This window comes from Cryptotermes secundus, unplaced genomic scaffold (assembly GCF_002891405.2).
Source record: "Cryptotermes secundus unplaced genomic scaffold, Csec_1.0 scaffold355, whole genome shotgun sequence".
Lineage (NCBI taxonomy): Eukaryota > Metazoa > Arthropoda > Insecta > Blattodea > Kalotermitidae > Cryptotermes > Cryptotermes secundus.
This window is the reverse complement of record NW_019737088.1, coordinates 1,719,892-1,733,638: the sequence shown is the minus strand read 5'-3', so window position 1 is coordinate 1,733,638 and position 13,747 is coordinate 1,719,892. Positions and strand designations below refer to the sequence as shown.

The 13,747-nt window shown below is 37.8% G+C and overlaps 2 protein-coding genes across 7 annotated transcripts in view; both read right to left on the bottom strand.

The window, feature by feature from the left end:
- Positions 1–13,394, bottom strand: part of LOC111870059 (solute carrier family 35 member C2) — a 42,843-nt gene extending 29,449 nt beyond the window's left edge. The window contains exon 1 of one of the 6 annotated variants that reach the window (XM_033753662.1): positions 13,376–13,394. The gene's annotated coding sequence lies outside the window, so the exon portion shown is untranslated. The other 5 variants (XM_023862022.2, XM_023862023.2, XM_023862021.2 and 2 more) reach the window with 5 other exon arrangements.
- Positions 10,668–11,520, bottom strand: LOC111870060 (SOSS complex subunit B homolog). The gene has a single exon (XM_033753663.1). It carries the CDS (start codon positions 11,508–11,510, stop codon positions 10,887–10,889), a length of 624 nt encoding a protein of 207 aa, XP_033609554.1. The 5' UTR covers positions 11,511–11,520; the 3' UTR covers positions 10,668–10,886.
- Positions 13,395–13,747: the final 353 nt, after the last annotated feature.

Here is a 13,747-nt window from a genome sequence, read left to right as displayed (position 1 = left end):
TTCCCGGCGCTACCAGATTTTCTGAATAGTGGGTCTGGAATGGAGTCCACTCAGCCTCATCAGGATAATTCAGGAGCTACTTGAATGGAAAAGTAGCGGCTCCAGTCTAGAAAACAGATTAACAGCCGTGGGGATCCGTTGCTCTGACCACGTGACACCCTCTATCCACTAACGTTGGCCCTAACTTCGCCGGCAAGCAGCAGTCACTCAGTCGGGATAGTTTGCTTGCGGACTAAGGCCACAGAGGTTTTTTTTTTTTGTGCGTGACTGTAGATTTCATATCTATCTTACAGTGGAGTAACCGACATTCCCTTCATCATTTCTAACCAATATCTGTGCACATCCAACCTCCATAATCTTGCTCACACCATTCGAGTACCCCGATATTCACTTTTCTATTCCAAGATCCAGCATCCTTAAAACAAATTATAACCAAGGTGTGAGAAACACAGTTGTAACATGTTCAGTGAGTTATTTTGGGAAAAAAAGGGCTGAGGACAAAAGAAGAAGCTGTTAATTTATCAAACAAAAGTTCAACTCCCTCAATATCAGAAATTTAAGTTTTTATGAAAACTGTGAACAATATTCTGTAGATGACCTTCCAATATCCAGAAACCTCCATTCTTCTTACTGTGATTCTAAATGATTTTCAGAAGCATTTTTGTGAAGTACCAACATTACTGAAGTAAAAGATAAACTTGTTCATGTGCCTTTATAATAAATTAATATCTTTCAGTGTACATTAATTATTAAACTAGCAGAAGTATCCATTCTTTACCTGTGATATGTTTACTTTCCTTATCATATGATAACATGTAAAGTACTTAAATCTTTAAAGAGGCCAACACTCGGATATTGTATTAAGTGTTACTTGCTGTCTCTTCATCATATACACTGTTAGTTCCTTAGCAAAAATGAACAGTTCCCTATCTTTGGCATTGGAACTATAATGAATAATCAGCACAAATTTTTATAAAACACTGTAACCATCAGCCCAAGCCTCTGGAATTCTAATTGGTAACACACAACATAAAATTAAATAATACACGCATATGTTCTTGGTAAACAAAGAGTGAGTGATGATATACAGGGTGTCCCAGGAGGAATGGACCAAACTTCGGGAGGATGTTCCTTATGTTAAAGTATGCCGATATAACCCAAAACACCTATATCCAAAGTTGAACGGTTACGGAGATAATGGCCCAAGAAAAGTGTGGTCTTCTAGCGGGTCCACACACTGTACCTCTCAGCTGAGAGGCCTTATCTATGTTTGTCTTTGAGTGCCGTGATTCACCCTAGCCGTACTTATGTAGTTGGCTTTATCAGAACGCGCAGTCAGAACGTTACGTCAGCGCTTGCCATTCATGTGTCATGTATAGTGCTTGGAAACCCTAAGGACAATTATGACATGGTGAGCGAGTATTTTGTACTTCAATTTTATGGCTTCATGTCAGTCACAAGTTAGTTTGATCTTACGTACATTATTAACGTTACAGAATCCACATATTCCCGCCAGTTTTAATATGTATTTTGTAATCAACAAGTGTGTAACACCGGTCAAAGTTTGACACTTCTCTGGCCATTATCTCCGTAACCGTTCAACTTTGGACATAGGTGTTTTGGGTTATATCGGCATACTTTAACATAAGGAATACCCTCCCGAAGTTTGGTCCATTCCTCCTGGGACACCCTGTATGATGATGGACAAAAGGAATATAAACTCCTAGAAGGAAATATTCCACACTGTCAACCTTAAAGCAGATCTGAAATTCATCCATGGGGAAATAATAGAATGCAGTAAATTTCACGTAAGCATAGAGCACCTATGATCTGCTTCCTTTACTGAAGATGATGACATCCACAGAGAAATGTTTTTCATTATAATATTTAAGCATGAATATCAGAAAACAATAATTAAATTTAAATTATAAATGAGAATTCACACCACACCCAAAGAAATTCAGAATGAGGATTCAAACCACATCGATAAACTATAAGGCAATACCTCCACGTTGCTAAAGCAGCTATGGCTATTGCACATGCTTGGAATAAGGAAAGCCTAAAGTAAATTTCTTAATATATAGGTGTTCTCTATTCAGCCTTTGGTAGGAAACAGGAAATTAACAAACTGTTAATAGGAAAGTTGTTTCTATACATATTATACAAATTACATGGAGCTGGGATAGTGTAGTCAGTATAGCGACTGGCTACAGGCTGGACGACCGAGGAGTCAGAGTTCAAGTACCGGTAGGGTCAAGAATTTTCTCTTCTCCATGTCATCCAGACCAGCTCTGCAGTCCACCCAATCTCCTATCCAATGGCTAGCAGGGGATCTTTCCCCATGGGTAAATCAGCTGCAGTGTGAAGCTAACCAGTCACTTCCAACTAGATCCGAGGTCAAGAAAATGTGGATCTATACATCAGCTCCCCCATATGCCTTCATGGCATAGTGCTTAATTAGTTAAGCACAAGGACAACTTTACCTTTAACCTTTTATTATATAAATTACATATAACTATGTATTTACATATTCATATTATACTTACAAATCTAAATGCCTTTTCTGGGCCATAACAGTGTGATTTCAATTCTAAAGAGCCAAAAACATCACCATTATAATTTGACCTCAAATTATACAGTCAGAAGCCTAATCTCTAGTGTACATTATGAGTCTATAGGAAGGAAATGTACCCACTACATAAAATTCTGGCTCATTACCCTCATTTAATTATCTCAGAAACCTAACATGTAAGTCTTTATGTGACTTGTCCATTACTGTTGTCCGATTTTAACCACAATTGGATTGTGCTGACAAATATTAGTAGCCCCCCTCCCAAATAAAATGTTCTGAAAATCCATTCAGCAGTTCCCAAGTTGTGTTGTGTGTGGACAGACATGTTGAAGCTAGTAGACATAGTATGGCCAAATGTGTCTGTTTATGTGTTAGTGGTCACCTGCATGTGTATTATAAAAATCTGCATGAAAAGCTACTAGTCATTAAGCTACTCAAATGTTCTACCAGTTGTGGAACTTGAAAGTCTATTACGATGTTCACAAGAGCTGACCACCAGTTCCTAACTTGAACTATCAAAAGATGTTCAATTTTAGGTGTATCACAAGCCCTGTACTGTTACCTGAATGCATATGTATTATGTTCAGTGCTTTGTTCTGTGCTGTTTGATGTTGACTCCACTGTAAAACTGAAAAATGGAGCAATTCCTTTGGCATTTCATTCTTAGTATATTCAGGTTCCTGCCACCTGATATTTATCTCACCCACTTCCGGTCTAGATAATAAACTTCCCGTGTGTGGCTTTTTAACCCCTTATCAAGGTAAGAACACATTCTGTACAGTGGAAAATTCCCTTCTTTGGTCTGTACTACTTTGACCTTGCTAAACGTTATGACATAGTTATTGCTTACTACTTGTCTTTCAAAGATCCATGACATAGTTATTGCTTGCTACTTGTCTTTCAAAGATCCAAGATTCACTATCTGAGACCATTTAACATGTGAGAGGTGTGTTAGTCTTCTTCAGTTGCCCTAGACAAATTTCAGGATAATTTAATTTTCTTATATTACAATATGACTTATTCCGCATCCTACATTCTCTAACTCTGTATCCATGAAATGCTATATATAAAATACCAAACTACAAAGAACCATATTATAATAACAAATGTAGCACAATACTAAATTAATCTCAGATGTACTCAACCTGCTGCATCATAACTTTCTTCCACAGAGGCCATATAATGTTGTCTGCTATGTGCAAATAACACACAGTGAAATAAGGTAAAACTTAAAATTCAGCTTAAACTTTTCTATTGGAAAGATCTTCAGTACTGTCTATCCCCCTTGTACCGACATATTTCTTTGGAGGAACACCATAACTAAATCCACGGAGCCAAATCCTTCTTGAGAAGCCAACAACTGCTCAGCTATTCTGAGCCAGGTGAATCCAGTCCATACCCAATCTTGTTCCCCTAATATCCATTTTAATATTATTCTCCCATCTAGATCTAGGTCTTCCTAGTGGTCTCTTTCCTTCTGGCTGTCCTCACCAAAACCCTATATGCATTCCTCTTCTCAAACTAAAAAACAGCAAGCCCCTGAGGGGAGAAAAGGAGTTCCTCCTCACTTCCCGCCCAGAAAAGGGTGTCCCTTCTCACTACTCCCTGTCTCACCTGTGATAGTGATCCCCACCTCCCCCCAGTTCCTTGGGCCTCATGACTATGTTGCTTGTAACCTGCCTGTATCACAAACTCAGTTTCTGAACCTACATGTTTCAACTCTAAAGATGGAGACAGCATGGTTGACTGAAACACTGGAATCTGCCTATAAGGCTACATGGTGTTACAACTCTGAAGAGCACGATCTGAACAGTCACTACCTTGAACATATCAAAATTTACATAAATACTACTCATAGTGACAACAGCTGTCACTGCCTGAGCTGTGTATTAGGGAACATTTTAATCTCTACTTCACTGATGCAGTTTCCCTAACCCCCCTACTCTTGCAGTGGAAGAATTCTATGTCCTTTACTTTGGTATGATTGTAAAATGGCTAATAATACTATATTTATGTAATGGGACTTTGTGGCCTCGGTGTAAGTGTACCAGATGTCCAGACCTTGGCCTCAGAATGGATACTGTTGCTCCAAGAAACTTAAATTTTTAAACACTTCCACACAATTTGTTGTAGTTGCTCTTTGAACTGTGTTATTAATTTTGCTTTTACTTTCAATTTCATTTATTGTGCTGCTCAGGTATACAAAATTTTCCACATTCTTCAGATATTCTCAATGTAGCTTTCTGACTGTCCATGTAGTCTGCATGATTGCCGGCTTTAACCTGCTTACTTTCAGTCTGTTCCAGATACCCAACAATATAATCCTCTTCTGCGTATCAACAGGAGGCCAGAAAATGTCGGTACAGTCACTGGTTATGGGTTGGAAAACTGGTGTTCAGTTTCAGCAGGGGCAGAGTTTTTCTCTTTGTCACCATGTGCAGACTGATTCTGGGGTCCCTCACCTCCTCCACAGTCAGTACTTGGGAATCTTGTCCCTTGGCTTAAAGCAGCCAGAGCACAAATCTGACCAGTCACCATTTACAGTACAATATGTTGATCTGGGGGCATGCGGTAGCATAGCTGGTTGAGGCATTATGCTATAAGCCAGAACGTTGCAGGATCGAATCCCGATGAGGTGGATTTTTTCAATTTACCTAATCCTTCCAGCCGCACTATGTCCCTGGGGTGAACAGAAATGAGTACCAGGAACATTCTTGGAGTATTCTTGGGGGTAGAGGGCGGCCGGCGCGTAAGGCTGACAACCTTACCGCCATATATGAGGCGACTGTCTAGAAAATATGGGAACCTCAACATCTCAACCCTATGGGACTCCATGGTCTGTTACAGGGATACCTTTACTTTACTTTTTACTTTATGTTGATCTTCACTTTCACACCTCATCTATGCCTTCAGCGTGCAGTGTGTAAACACATGCTTCATTTGGTTTCATACTTCATTCATCACATTATGTAATAAGTTATAAATAGAACTTAAGAGTTCCACAGATTTTCAGTCCTACAGACCTACCACTATTATTACATTTATTTTACTTTTGTGAATAGCTTACTATTTAAGTATTTAAGTAAAACGTTAATATTTCTTGGATATAACCTCAACGATCTACACTGTTGTCTTGTTTGTACCTGTTGACTTACAATTAATGTCTATATGTAACATGTGTGTATATTTATGATCTATTTTCATGCCAAATTTAACTTTTATAACTTCAGTGATTCATTTTCATCATCAGACTGAAAGATAAACAAAAAACAAAATGACCATATTGTTGTTTAACATTCTATAAACAAATTCTCTCAACAAAATTTTGTATTTTTTGAAGATCTATCTACCTACATGTTATATCAGACCCTGCATTATGGGATGATAGTATCATTCCCACTTCACAAATCTCTGTATCTGCCACATTGTTATTACTAGGGCCCGGATTTCTATGACATGTCATATTTTTTTCCTCGGGTTTATTCCTATTTTTAAATGTAATTATGCATGTTTCCAGTCATTCTTATTGAAATTATGTCGTTTCTATTGTGCATATAAATGCATATTTTAGAGTTTTATTGGTTTTACAGCATATTTTGGCATAATTTTGAAATAAGGTCATTTTTGTCATTTTAGAAACAATTCTTTGATATAATGTAAAATTTCGGCTCAATAATGTTTAGTATTACAAAATAAATTTCAGGCTGGACTGTTGCTTCAATGTGGAATAGAGTTCAAGTACATGAAGTTCATATTAAAAACCATATTTTTGACTGGACTGTACTTGCAGTTATAAAGGCGAAAATTTGTGAAATGCAGCATTTATGGTAGATGTTTAAGCAGATTATCTACAAAGGATAGCAGACAAAGTTTGTTGTTTAAAAACAGTTCCACTAATTCTTCTTCTTCTTCTCCTTCACCTTCTTAAACGAACAGTGGGTCGGAATTTTCGAAGGATTTGTGTCAGTGGATGGTATCTTCGAATATTCCATTAGAGAAATTGCATAATCAGCACTTCAGACAATTTTTGAAGACATACACTAGTCATCCTATCCCAAGTGAATCGACGTTAAGAAAGAATTATCTCTCTACATGTTATGAAGATGTTAAATAAGATTCGAACATCTGTTGCTGACAACAAGATATGGGTTTCCTTGGACGAGACTTCTGACGTAGATGGGCGGCTTATTGCGAATGTTATAGTTGGGACCCTGAAACAAGATCAACCTGGACAGAGATTTCTTCTTGACTGTGAAGTTCTCGAAAGAGCAAATCATTCAACTATAGCTGTCCTATTTGATAATTCCAGGAAGTTGTTGTGGCCAAATGGAATACAGCGAAATAATGTCCTTCTCCTAGTAACAGATGCCGCTCCATACATGAAGAAGGCTGCCAAAGGACTTCGAATCCTCTACCCGAAAATGGTCCATATTACTTGCCTCGCTCATGCATTGCATAGAGTGGCTGAAGAAGTTCGAGGACATTTTCCTGATGTAGATAGGCTAGTTTCAAACGGAAAGAAAATATTCATCAAGGCCCCTCTTCGAGTGCAGAAATTTAAACAAGAAGCTCCTCTACTGCCACTTCCTCCACAGCCTGTCGTCACACGGTGGGGTACATGGTTGGATGCTGTGGCATATTATTGTGAAAATTACACAGCCATTGAGAAAATGTTTAATGGCTTTGACAGCAGTGAGTCAACATCAATTAAAGCTGTCAAGGACTTATTCTCTACCACTCTAGCACAAAATCTAGCATACATAAAGTCAAACTTCTGTTCAATTTCAGGTGCAATAACTCGCCTGGAATTTGTAGGGACTGAACTCTGTGACGCGTTGGACACTGTAAAGAGCATTGAGAATGAAATAAACCGAACTCGTGGTGAAATAAGTGACAGGATTAAAACCAAAATAGAAAGTGTTCTTCATCGGAATGCTGGTTATTCAACATTATGCAAGATTGCAGATATACTTTCCGGTAAACTAGCAACATTCGAAGATGATACAGAACTGTCACCAAACGACTTGACATTCTTCAAATATGCTCCTGTCACATCATGTGATGTGGAACGAAGTTTTTCCAAATACAAAACTATCCTTAGTGATAATCGGCGATCTTTCAAATTTGAAAATTTGAAAATGCATGTAGTTATAAATTTCAACTGTAACAGTGAAAATTGAGACGTGAATAACTTATGTTCTTTTAAATGGTGGTTTTAGATAACAGAGTTAAGTTAGTGTTCATACCATGTGCACCAGTGTTTGTCTAAAATATGAACGCAAATATCAGTATTAAAAAGAAAACAATGAATGGTTTAATCCAGTACGAAATGTCGAAATTCCATCAGTTTTCTTTCCTTCAGAGACATAATAGGGCTAATTTGGTAAGTAGGACCTACTATCATATATTCATCATCTTTATTCTTAAACTCTAGTAAAAGTTGTAATTAAAATTGTGAAATTTTATGTCCCATTTAATATTTAAGGTCATATTTGACATAATTTTGGGTCATAAGTGCATGCATATATTTATAGTTTTTAGGTCATAAAAATCCGGGCCCTAGTTATTACTGACTGCAAGAACTAAAAATTACAGTCTTTGGGTGGCCTCCAATGGTATAATGTCCATATAAAACTTTGTGAAAATAGTCTTCTGGTTCAAAAGTTAAAAAAGAAGACACACATACAGACTAGACCAGACCTACATTTTTCCCTCCTAAAAAGTTGGAAACTGGGCTAAAAATGAAGGAAAATGAGCATTTTTCTGTACTACTTCACTCCCAGCATCAACATCCATCCGGTAATTCCACGCAGTATTCATTGTGATGCAACTTAATCTTTTTTCGTGCGTTCCTTCTAACCTATTTCCAAGATCTTCATACAAAACCAACATTTTGGACTATGTCTGTTAACATAAAACTTAAGATGTCCAATTGCTATGATATACTTAAAATGTATCTGCAAACTAACATTACGAGAGCTTGATCAGTCACCAGTCATGGACGATCTAATTTATTGTAAAATGAATTCATACAACAGACTGGAATCTCTATAAAATGTTAGTACATTCAAGTTCAGTATATCAGAATGGGCCAGTACCTTTAGCTGTTGACAGCGCATATATCACAAACAGTTTTATGGACAGAGGTAAGGTTCCATCATTACTTTAATCTTCCATAAAGAAAATTACATTTACTGGGACCTGTTTGGTCTTCAATACATTTTTACAAATTTGCTTGCTTGTCTCATCAAAACTGAAGTTCTTAGTAAACTTTAAGGCTGATGTTAAACATGATATCTAGTGAATGATGGTTGATAGCAGAGACACAGAGTGAGTTATAAAACTGTTACATTGCTTCCACTTGAGTTGTCATGCATTTCTGTGTGGGATTATTGTTCAACCAACTGAATTATCAATTAACCAAGAAATGTTACGAATATTGCTGCATTGTACTTCACTGTCCTAACATCAGATGCCATAAGAGTGAGACTTGGAAGATTTCTCCACATGTAAGAAGTGAACAGTACTGAATGAAAAGCCTGGTTTAGCTCCCAATGCATAGCAAATGCTATGGTGCAACCTTCACCTGCCAACTCCAATTTTTGAAACCTTAATGAAGTTCCTCCTAAATGTTATATTACAGAATATCAAATTCAGATTTAGAGAAGACAATGAAGATCTGCACAACAGAATATGTACATACTGATATTTTCTCTCTGATATATAATAAGAGCAAATACATAGCTTGGAAAAAGGGTGACATATAAACCTCTCATATATTACTTTCAAATGTACAAGACTATGTGGGCATGTAAAGCACAACAGACCACTGTAGGTCGTGGTGCAAGGGCCAAGAAGGCCTACCCCTCATACGTTCATGAGGGCTTTCCTCTACTGTACCTACAAAAAGAAGCTATGGCAGTTTATTTTTTATTGTATTTATTTCATCCTAAGATTTACTGACTGACATAATTTGTAACGCTTTGATAAACCAGGAACAGTTCGATTGGGAATGTCACTGCAAACATTTTCTTATAACGTGCGTAACTAGGTAAAATTTGATAAATGAATCGCGACAGGTATGACAGGGTCCTAAAGCAATTTTAAATGAGGTACAGTATTAATACATGAGGTGATATGTGAACTACGGTTTTGTGCTTATCGTTAAAAATCGTTACGTTTGTGTGGCACTTCAGTTCAATTTGCCTGCATACACACTGTGCATGTCATTTCTGAATTCTGGTTCGAATTTAGGAAATATTGACAATCTCAGTATAGGGTTCGGCATTATCCAGGAAGTTTTACTGCATCTAATTTCAGTATTAATTAAAAGACTATTTTCGATACCCTATACCAAATGTATGAGATTGATGTTGCCATATTATTACGCCCTAACCTCTCTAAGTCACCCGAAGAATCTTGACTGTAGAAGTAAAATCCTTGATTTGCACTTCACTCGTCAGTCATTTATACACGCGATTATAAATTTTACTTAAAGGGGAAAACTTCACTCCGTGTTAAACAATCCACCACAAACAGGCCGAAGAGATTCACGTCTAATCGCTTCAGTTCGCCATATTGTATCCATACATTTGCTTACGTCAAGTTTACTTACTCGTCCACGACGACATTCGAGTTATACAACCAAATACAATGAAACTGCAGATGTTTTTTAATGCCTTGCACGTTGCTTTTTCATTGGATACGTTGGGATAAGGAAGTCGATTCTAGAACAAATGCCCAGAACTATCTCCAAAGCGTTCACCTTTGTCAAATTGTGCACTACAAAGAAAACCTTGCGAAGGTTAGGACAAAATTCGTTTAGGGTGTATTGTTAATTATTTAGTTCAGCAAGTTGGCCTATCTTATGACATAAATAAATACTGTTGTGGATGCGCAGAATCTTGTCATAATGGTGTTTCTAATTTTCAACTAAATTTTAGATCAGGTCACACAAAACACAGTCTCCATTTCAATCACCAAGGCAAGGCCAATGAATAAGAAAGTGTAATTTGAAAGCTACCCAGAGCAATATTGGCAATCACAATACTGACAGAAAACTTGTAATTTAAGTTGTACAAGAAATACATGGGGAAACTTGGTGAAGCAGTTGCTTTAATCGTCATCCTTTTTGTAAACTGTTGGCAAATACAAACAATGAATACCTACAATGCACGTAAATAAACCCAATTAACATAATTTTGTTTACACGTTAATGCATCAATTTACTTCACACTGTTTAATATGAAATTATAGTGTCCTTTGATAACATGTTCCCTGTTGTAGGTAAACATTACATAACACAAAATATCCCTCACCGTCTTTCACCACGTGCCCCATTCCTATGACCACCCTTTCCTCTTTGGCTTCCTTTGCCCTGAGCTTTCCCCCCTCCCGTCTGTTCACCACTGAAACGAGTACCACTTCCATTCCCTTTCCCTGAACACACGGAATTCTGCTGAATTGCAGGTGTAGTCTGAGAACTTTGTACACCAGAATGGCGGCCGACTGGGCCACCGTTGTTGCTGTTTCCATTGTTATTACCACTAAGACTATTGTTGTTCGGAGTTCCTGATGTCTGATTTAACTGTGCAGATAGAGCAGGATTTGGTTCACTCATATTTAACTGCTCGTTGAATACCATGCAGAATTCACCAATTTTTTGTATGTCGCCATTTTTGCCAGAATATAGGGTGAGGCAGTTACGCCAAATCGATGCATAGCCTTTTGTTAGGCGGACTATATCACCTGGAACCAAAAGTTGCCCTGGTTCATCCCAAATCGAAACATTAATACAAGCAGATGAATCTGCAACTTTGCAAGTCCGTACCTCACGGTTTTCCTTAGTCACTGTTGGATGACCAACCTCTAATACAATGAACACCACGTTGAGATTTTTCAAACCTGGCCTGATGTCTTTTATCATGACGTACTCCATCTTCTGTACGCTGTATCACATATATAACTGTTACAAATTTAGAATATATTTATACCCTTTCAAGTAACGTAATATAAGCTATCGGCTCCTTTTGTATACTTGAAATTACTACAAAAGGGAATTGTGTGGTCCTTCAAAGCTTCCTGTTCATCGTCTCTGTTCTTGCATCCACGATACAGTCGAAATCTGATCACAATTCTTTGAGCTTCTCTTCGGATAATCTGCTGGAAGTCAAGACAAATAGAAACATAACATAAGTACATGATATAATGCACGTAGTCTACCTTAATACTGGTATGCCCACACCCTCTTCAGAAAACGCCAATCTCTCATACCAAATCAGTCCGCAAGCGATGAAACAGTGATACCATCGTCTATAATATCCATACACATAAGAACACAACACACACGCTGCAGTATGTATCACTCTCAATGTTTTCGAACTTGGTAAAGCAACGTGTACATTATGACTTTCATGACCACGTGCATTTTTTAACCGCGAATACTACTGTGCACTGCGTTTCATTCCTAGTTTCAAATGCAACAACGAATTTTATATAAAGACATCCTGAGTTACTCCAGAAAATTATGTTCAATACAATAACAGAAATTATATGTTTAAACAATAATCGCTTTTATTCATACCGGTAAGCCTTGAAATGACTACTTAATCATTAAAATAATGCTGCTGCCAGTTCCGTAGACAATAACACCCCACAACTCCATTCGCCTCTGTGGACAGCAACGTACTAACTCGTGATTGGCTGCGACTCATGCCTCTACCCTTCTCTTCGTTACATCTCGCACAAATTCGGCAGCTGACACGATCGTGACGTCAGAGCTTCGTGCCTGCAGCTACATGACTAGACCATCCGCTTGACATAATTGTTCAATAAGTTGCGTACATATGCAGGGGTTTCATAAAGCGCCCCCCCCCCCTCCCGCAGCTTTCGTGTGTATGTCACTATTCCCGTAAAATAAATCTACTATACCCGGACATGATGAGAGAGGCACAGAGAATGATTCAGTTGGAGAGATGTCGTTCCTGTCAAGGATGGACAAATATGGGATATGATATGTGTATGAATTAGTCTTCACTCTCAGATGGGTACCTATTTAAAAGGAAGCTGATTATATACACATGCCTGTCGGAAACTGAGTGCTTATGAAGGCCAGACCTGCGTATAACGACTGAGGCAGATCAGCATAAATATTCATGGTGCCCCCGGATGGTCCGAGCTGCACTGAAACCTTAATAAATTTCAATTAAAATGTACATCCATACGAGACTTGCGCTTCCTTTTGAATCTAGTTTTTCTAAAGCAGTGTTTCTCGGTTGGTGGTTTGCAACGCTCTGACGGATAATTCAGCATCAAATGAAAAACTTCAAAGCAGAACACCAATTGGGAAACCAAATCATAGCTGAGAGGATACGTTGAAAGTGGTTCTCTCTGTTCCAGATTTCAACTTTCTAAGTGTAAACTCCTAAACAAGGATGGTTATTAATTTAGCTCAGCTGTTCTCTGCATGAAATAAACATGGAATGAGAATGAACTATATGATTTATATTAATATACTTGTATCGATAGCATGGTTTAATTAAAGACGCTGTGATAGGAAGGTTGCTTTTGGCTGCAGGAAAATATGAAGTACATATATAATTTTGGATAGTGGCCACTTCGAATGCTCAGCAGATAGGAATGTCATATTAAAATGGATCTGAAATACATGTTATGTGAGTTAGATTGAACTGGAGAATACAATCGCTGAGAATTGTCATTTATTATTCGCCCAAATGTTAAGCAAAAAAATAATTCCAGATCATAGTTCACAGCGTACTTTTCCATGTGGTTTGATATATCTACCTATGTTCTCATGGTTGACGTAGGAACGTGTGATGTTAAGAAAAATACCAGCTCAGTTCAGTAAGGTATCGTTAAGTGTTATATCCTGATGCGTCTTTAGATAATATTGTCACGTTTTAGGGTTATGACTATTAACGGGTTTTGAATTGGATGACTGGATTTATTGACACCTATACACTCAACTCGTAACTATAAGTAATACAGCGTTATCCCTGATTTCCACACTGTACAATTCACTGATACATCCACTAGTGTCCTCAGTCTATTATAGTCTCCACTAGCCGATTCCTGGCAACGGATTTTAACACAGGAACTATAACAGTCTCACCGAATCACTTACTTCAAATATCACTGTACTACAACACACACAAG

Excerpts from the sequence above, each read along its gene's own strand:
- LOC111870060 (XM_033753663.1), bottom strand. The coding sequence starts at position 11,510 with ATGGAGTACGTCATGATAAAAGACATCAGGCCAGGTTTGAAAAATCTC.